Here is an 8,443-nt window from a genome sequence, read left to right as displayed (position 1 = left end):
CCCTCAAGCTTGTAAGATTTGCAAGATCATCTTCGTTGACAACTCCTTGAAAATTATTGCCATCAATAAGAAGAAATGACAATTTAGTGATCCAAGACTTTGAAATGGATTTCCACTGAATTTGTTAGTGGACAAATCAAGATATCTTAATGATGAAAGTTTTCCAAATGATCTAGGAAGAGCACCACCAATTGAGTTGTCGTAAAAATGTAGCATGTCAATATTTTTAAATGTCCCAATATGATCTGTCAGATTGCCTGAAAGTCATGAACTCTCAACTGCAAGATTTGTGAGTCCATGGGAAATACAAGGAGCTAGAATTTCTAAAAGTTCATTAACCTGTTGGTTAAGTTTGAGATTTGAGAAATTAATGTCCCTTAAGTTGCATAGATTACCCAAAGAAGTTGGAATGGTTCCTTGAAGTTGATTATATGACAAATCAAGTCTAACAAGAGAAGTCAAATTTCCCAGGGCATCAGAAATAGTCCCATGCAAGTTGCTGGCCATTAGGTTCAGGAACTTGAGATGATGAAGACCGTATAAGCAATCGGGTATAGAAGATGAGAATGAATTTTTAAACAAGTCAAGATTTTGAAGAAGTGTGAGGTTTCGAATACCACCAAGAATCGGACCTGGGAATTCATTACCCCTAAATTGAAGAGAAACAAGTTTCTTCAATTTGAATATCCACTTGGGGACAAAAGAAATGGCAGGGGAATAAATAGTAGCGGAAAGATGGAGAGTTTGCAGAGATGAGAAGTTGAGCAAGGATGGTTCATTATAGTGAGGGAGTGTGCATCCATACAAATATAGGTGGGTCAAAGAAGGAAGAGATTGGAGAGTGTGTAGCCAATGAAATGCTTTGGATAGGTTTGCATTTCTCAAATGAAGATATTCAAGCTTCCACATACTTGATACCCATTCTAAATTTTCAGCAAACAGAGGCTCCAAAAAATCACTTCCAAGGTCAAGATAGACCAAATTGGAGAGATTCCCAATCTGAAATGGAATCTTCCAGATGAATCCAGTATACGAGAGGTCGAGGTGAGTCAAGGAAGTCATTGTCCCAAGGAAAGAAGGAATTGCCATACCTTCAAAATCATTGGCGCTCAAGTCCAAGTAATTCAAATGCTTTAAATCAGCCAAACAAGGACTTATCTCTCCACCAAACTGGAATCCCCTATAACCTTCCCAATCGTAGCCATCATAGTAACGATAGAAAGCAGTAGAAGGTGAAGAGTTGAGGTGAAGCTGAAGAAGATGGGAAGTGACGTTGTGGCAGAGGACTCCATACCAGTGGCAACAGTTGGTATGATTATGATTCCAAGACCAAAGCCTATTTGAAGGATCTATGAGATTATTCTTAAACTTCAAAAGTGTCTCACGCTCACTTGGGATGCACACACTCTCTCTGCATGGTAACCTAAACAACCAAAGCTGGACAAAGACAAGAATATAAATAATGGAGGAATTCATGATGTGTCATGCAACACAAGAATATATAGAAAACAAGTCTACTTCTTGCTTCTGCATATAAATCATCAAACTTCTATATTATTTTTTACCTTTTTTATTATTGTGTCAAATACTAAAATATTTTTTTTTAAAATATGATTTATTCTTGTGCTGAATACTAAAATAAGAAACATTCTTTTTGGTATAGTTTTTTTTTCAAAAATAAATAAGAATTATTTTATTTTAATTTACCCTATAGAACTGATTAAATGAAAATTTGGTATCATTAAACTTTAAACTTTTGTTACGTACAAAAGTCCAACATTTTTTTTAAAAAAAAATTAAGTCTTCTATTTCATCATATCCCAACCTATAATTAATATTAAATTATCAAATTTTCAATATTCAAACTAAAAATAATGTAAAAGAAAATTGTCTTCTAAACCATAGCCCACACCATCAAGTTCATCTCAAGGTTTTCCATTTGTTCATCTTGAACCTTTGAACACTCCACAAAGTACAGCCATGTTATGGTCTGACGTCTTCAACTTTAACCATAGGTCACTGCATTACCTTTCTATCAAGTTCCCTCTCATTGACAACAAATGTTGCGAGTTAAGTCAAGCAAGAAAAATAAAAATATAATTGATGAATAAATCAATTATAGAAAAAGGGTGTATTTTAAAGACTATTTCGGTTAAAAAATCTATAAAAAAGGATTATTTCATTCCAAGCTACCTATTTAATTTTGATCAATTTTTCAATTCACAAAATAATATTCTCTTATATATGAGAAAAATATTAGATTTAATTGTCATCAATTGGAAAGGTTGTTGTATTATATATTTCTAATTGTATTCGAACCTGAATATTATTTTCTTTATCATATAAAAATTAATTAGTTATATAAAAAAAGTGTGAAAAAAGAATATTAACTTTTTTTCTCAAAAAAATCAGTATCATATTTTGTATTTTTTACAATTTATCAACTTAAATAAGAGAAGAAACATAATTTTTATTTCCATTTTACTTTTTAAATAATTGCAAGTGCCAAATTTAAACAATCATAAAATACTCACGTTCAATATAATATTCTCAAAAACAAATTCATACGATAACTTAAACAATCTACAAAGAAATATAATTTATTCTTGTGTCAAATACTAAAATAGGAAACTTTTTTATATTAGTTTACCGTATAGAATTGCTTAAATCAAATGAAAGTTTTATTTTAAGAAAATATTAAGAATTTTTTTTAAAACTTTGAGTAGTTTACATCAAAGCTAATTAAATTTAGCTTAATTAGTCTTCAAATTTTAACTATTATTTAAACCAGTTCTTTGATTACAAATAAAGTATAATAAATGATATGATGGTTAGAAATAGATAAATAAATTGACGTTGACTGAATTATATGAATTGTTGTAAGAGTGTCATATTTCTATCATATATAATTTTATCAACTTACATTCTAAAAAAAATTTATTTACTATGCTCTGAAAATAAATTGGAAAAAAATATCTAATCAGTTCGTACTTTATTCATTTTTCATAATCAAGTGAAAAAAAAAATTAATAATATTGGATGCCCCCATAGTGTGCAACTACAGACCTTCAGTTTGCAAGACTGAAGTCTCTACGTACCATTGAGCTACAGGGGCAATTAAGGACGTTTTGAATCAAAAATTGATTTTTCTATTGGTTCTTCCTTTCCTCCCTTATACTCTCCTCTTTTCATAAAAAAGGTTAGAGTCAATAATTTTCATCTTTATGTTTACAATAATATTTTGTTTTATGTTTTTAATACTAACCTAGAGTCTACAGATCAAAGTTGCTGAAAATTATGTTCATTCTCATTCTTGGCGCTGTTAGTCTAGTGTGAAAACGGACAAATTCAGTTTCCTGTTATATATGGCACTGTATATAAAAAGGAAATAAAAAAATTAGAATTTGATTATGGCTAATTTCACCCGGCCATTATATTTATTACAAGAAAACCTTCAGATAAAAATTATTTTTGTTGTACTTTTAGCTTGGTCGTAAACATTAACATTACATCACGCACACACACATAAAAGGCAAATCAAATTATTTTATATCCCTAAATTTTATGAGGAAGGATGCTATAAATATTAACAATACATCTCACACACACAAAGACATCTAAAATTATATCACTAAGTTTTATGATGTGTTACGGTTTGCTTTAAAATATGGTACAAGGTTTATCAGAGACCGGCTTATAAGTAAAAATTAAATTTGTCATAAAGGGAGTAAAATGGAAAATAATTAATTTCTTAATTAGAATTAAATTAGAATAAGCTGTGCAGATCTTATAATTTTTGTTCACTAATTCGCCCACCACATAATGTTTTAATATTTCCAACTTTGTATAATCTAAAAAGTATAAAAATGAAGATTACGACTTTCAGCCTCCAGTTCCTTTTAATGGAAGAAGTGAGTAAATGTTGATGCGATATCGGTAGCTTTCATGGGCAGTGACCATGTCAAAGAATGCTTGGGCCATGACCATTCAAAAATACCCTTAATTGATCTTTAGCTCAGCATTTTGTATAATACGCTAATTAATTTTTTAAAATTATGATTACTATCAATTATTTAATTCTTAAAACTGTTAAACAAAAGATTTGTTGATATTTTATAAGGTTAAAATATATTTTTAATCTTATAAATATTAAAATATTGAAAAGTTATCTAGATAAAATTTTAAGATATTTTTCGTTCTCATAAAATTAAAATATATTATTTTTTTTTTGAAGTAAGATTTAAACATTCCAAATTATTTATTACATATTTAGTTATATGTATAACTGATTTAAAAATAATATATTTACATTCATTATATATATGTATAATCAATATAAAAATTCATAATTTTAATTTATGTGAATCTACATTCAGACCAAATAATAATAATGCATTTTAATTTTGTAAAGATAAAAAATTTATTAAATTTTTACAAAAATGAATTCCAAAAATTTATATATTTATCAAAAAAAAAAATTAGCCAAGATACTTCCTGCCATTTTGTTATCACTTTTCTGTTTCAGGTTTCATATTCCGTTAGTTTTGGTTGTAATTAATACTGATCCTGGAACACTTGAATATTAATTCATTTTGACTCTTCAAAAAAATTGTTTTATAAAGATAAATTCTTTAGTATTTTTTGTGTTAATTTTTAAGTAAAGTTAACATTTCAATTTGATAATTAATTTTAAAAGTTGACTTTTATTATTATATAAAGTAAAACTTGAAAAAGCAAAACGAATAATACTTAAAAAGTTACACCTATTATTTGCTCTTTTTATAGTTAGGGTAATTTAGAATATTACTCCAACAATTGTGTTGGTTCTCAAGCATCATTGGTTATCTATGGATATCTCATCAAAGTTCTTGGCCTGGCCGGCTTGGAGAGTCAAAGTCCTTGTATGCAGCCACGAGTCACGACTTTAATTAACACGAAAGAACTAATTAAATATAAGTTTTTTTCCTATTAAACCACGTTTTCTTGAACCACTAGTCCCCCATTTTTGGAAACAAGAATGTGATACACAGAATTGAACAACTAGTTGATCTTAACTACAAATATGCTCAATATGCAAATATGTACATCCCAAAACAGAATTTAAATAAGACTCTCAAATTTGAAAAAAAAAAAAAAGATAGCAATAACTACAATGCAAATTGAACAACCTGGCAATACAATGATACAACATCGGTTGTAAGCAACACTAAACAGTGATACTATACGAGGAAAATGATTGAAGTTTGAACCACACATGATCAAGGAAATGAAAATAGGCATGCCGCCATGATCTACAAATCAGCAAAGGAGCAATCACTATCCAAAGTCCCACAACAAATCCAATTGTCGCACTAACAAAAAACCAATTCACTCCATGCCCATGACTTCCTTCATAACTATGAGTTTTCCCATTGGAGCTGCAGTTTATGGGCAGTGGTGGACCACATAGATTGTTGCCAATAAAGCTGGAGGCATCAAAGGTTTGCAATTGTGTTCCTGTTGGAATTTTTCCCTTCAAATGATTATAAGACACGTCTAGCATGCTCAGAAAGCTCAAATTAGAAATGGTTGGAGGAATTTCACCAGAAATTTGATTCCTCGAAAAATCAATGGTTTGTAACGATCCCATATTACCAATACCTTCTGGAATAGGACCAATCAATTGGTTGTGGGACAAGTTCAAAAAGTTCAATCCATTTAGATCTGTGATTTCTCTAGGAATTTCTCCTAATAATTTGTTACTTGACAGATCAATACTTGTTACCAAACCCAGAATGTTTCCATACTCATCTCCTCTTCCTTTTAGCCATAGTAGCACACTAACTATACCTGATACCGAAAAGTATTGTGTATGATTTGGTGCTTGAGAATAGATAAGGGGATATGTACTCCGGTTCACTAGTGTCATGGCACTCAAGTTACGGAAACAGCTGGGTATATTGCCAGACAAACTATTTTTTGCAAGGTCTAAAACCTGAAGAAGACTCATCTGACATATTTCATTTGGAATGTGACCGGAAAAACTGTTTGATCGAAGGCGGAGGATTTTCATATTTGAGAGCTTTTCTCCAACCCATGTTGGAATACATCCTGAAAGATTATTTTCTCCAAGATCCAAGGATATCAATTGGCTAGTCTTCTTCAAACTGGTAGGAAATATTCCCGAGAGCAAGTTGTTACGAATTTGTAATGACTGCAGCTCAGCCAAGGAACCCATGGATGGGGGGAAGTTCCCAACAAAATGGTTGCTTTGTAAATTCACTTCCACTAGAAATGGCCAATTAATCCAACAATCAGGTATTTCTCCTGACAGATTATTTGATGCAAGATTGAGAAATTCTAATTGCATTGGCTTGTCCTGATTGTTACATAAAAAATCTTGCATGGATTCAGAGAATGAATTGGTTGAAAGGTCTAAGTCATACACATCATTTGAAAGATAGGGTAATTTACCACATAAGTGATTTGTGCTTAGATCAACAGTTTGGATAGATATTGGATTTTGTAATGTAGTCACAAGCTCACCATGGATATGATTATGAGAGAGGTTTAAATACAAAACCTGAGAGTGTGGTTCCCAGAACCAAGTGGGAATAGAATCTAAAATCCCCGTGTTAGACAGTCCAACATATTGAAGTTTGTTTTGTGATTGAATCCACGATGGAAAGTTGGGACCTATCTGCCATGATGTCACATCCAAATAGGTAAGTTGAAAATTAGGAATCCAATTAGGACCCACTTTTAAAGTGAAATTGTTCCCTGATGCAATAAACTCCTTCAAGCTTGTAAGATTTGCAAGATCATCTTCGTTGACAACTCCTTGAAAATTATTGCCATCAATAAGAAGCGTTGACAATTTAGAGAGTGATCCAAGACTTTCAAATGGATTTCCGCTGAATTTATTAATAGAGAGATCGAGAATTGTTAAATCTATCTCCCTTGAGTTGCGGAGATTTCCCAAAAAAGTCGGAATTGTTCCTTCAAGTTGATTATATGACAAATAAAGTGCAAAAAGAGAAGTCAAATTTCCCAAAGAAGTTGGAATGGTTCCTTCAAGTTGATTGTTTGACAAATGAAGTTCAACAAGAGAAGTCAAATTTCCCAGGGCATCAGAAATAGTCCCATGCAAGTTGCTGGAATGAATTTCCAAAGACTTGAGACGATGAAGACCGTATAAGCAATCAGGTATAGAAGATGAGAATGAATTTCCAGACAAGTCAAGATTTTGAATAAGTGTGAGGTTTCGAATACCACAAGGAATCGGACCTTGGATTTCATTACCATGTAATTGAAGAGAAACAAGTTTCTTCAATTTGAATATCCACTTGGGGACAAAAGAAATGGCAGGGGAATAACTAGTATTGTAAAGAATGAGAGTTTGCAGAGATGAGAAGTTGAGCAAGGATGGTTCATTATAGTGAGGGAGTGTGCAGTCTGACAAACATAGGAGGGTCAAAGAAGGAAGAGATTGGAGAGTGTGTAGCCAATGAAATGCTTTGGATAGGTTTGCATAACTCAAATCAAGATATTCAAGCTTCCACATACTTGATACCCATTCTACATTTTCAGCAAACAGAGGTTCGACAACAGAATGACCTCCAAGGACAAGATAGACCAAATTGGAGAGATTCCCGATCTGAGAGGGTACTGTTCCGTTGGCGGCATACGCCAGGTCAAGATAGACCAAATTGGAGAGATTCCCAATCTGAGGAGGAATCTTCCCACGGAATCCAGTATCAGAGAGGTCGAGGTGAGTCAAGGAAGTCATTGTCCCAAGGAAAGAAGGAATTGACATACCTTCTCCAAGGAAAAGATTGCCGCTCAAGTCCAAGTAATTCAAATGCTTTAAATCAGCCAAACAAGGACTTATCTCTCCACCAAAGCTCCATCTCCGATAAGCTTCCCAATTTGCATAATCAGAAGTGTGGAGGTGAAGCTGAAGAAGATGGGAAGTGACGTTGTGGCAGAGGACTCCATACCAGTGGCAACAGTTGGTATGATTATGATTCCAAGACCAAAGCCTATTTGAAGAATCATTGAGATTATTCTTAAACTTCAAAAGTGTCTCACGCTCACTTGGGATGCACACACTCTCTCTGCATGGTAAGCTGAACAACCAAAGCTGGACAAAGACAAGAATATAAATGGAGGAATTCATGATCACACAAGAATATATAGAAAACAAGTGTAGTTGTTGGTTCTGCATATAAATCATCAAACTTCTATTATTTATACTGCTGCCCTGCCTGTTTTTTTCTTCACTTTCATTATTTTTTACCTTTTTTATTATTGTGCCAAATACTAAAATATTTTTTTAATATTTTAATTCACTTCTTAGAACGGTTTCCTTTATACTGATGCAAGTGTCTTTCTTTTTTTTTTTTTTGGCGTTTCCTTTTTTTAATTATTGACTTTATTATCCAATTCTCCGACTTAATTCTTA

At 32.1% G+C, this 8,443-nt stretch overlaps 2 protein-coding genes across 2 annotated transcripts; both read right to left on the bottom strand.

Annotated features, from left to right (window-relative positions):
• Positions 1 to 264: 264 nt before the first annotated feature.
• Positions 265 to 1,476, bottom strand: LOC106796482 (receptor-like protein EIX1). Its single transcript, XM_014768781.1, has one exon. The coding sequence runs from the start codon at positions 1,474 to 1,476 to the stop codon at positions 265 to 267; it is 1,212 nt and encodes a 403-aa protein (XP_014624267.1).
• A 3,361-nt stretch (positions 1,477 to 4,837) lies between these two features.
• Positions 4,838 to 8,158, bottom strand: LOC112999799 (receptor-like protein EIX2). The gene has a single exon (XM_026126131.2). It carries the CDS (start codon positions 8,156 to 8,158, stop codon positions 5,207 to 5,209), a length of 2,952 nt encoding a protein of 983 aa, XP_025981916.1. The 3' UTR covers positions 4,838 to 5,206.
• Between the last annotated feature and the right edge of the window lie 285 nt (positions 8,159 to 8,443).

The sequence above is a fragment of the Glycine max genome, chromosome 16, assembly GCF_000004515.6.
Source record: "Glycine max cultivar Williams 82 chromosome 16, Glycine_max_v4.0, whole genome shotgun sequence".
Classification (NCBI taxonomy): Eukaryota; Viridiplantae; Streptophyta; class Magnoliopsida; order Fabales; family Fabaceae; genus Glycine; species Glycine max.
Note: the sequence above shows the minus strand (reverse complement) of the source record. Positions and strands in the feature narration are given on the sequence as shown.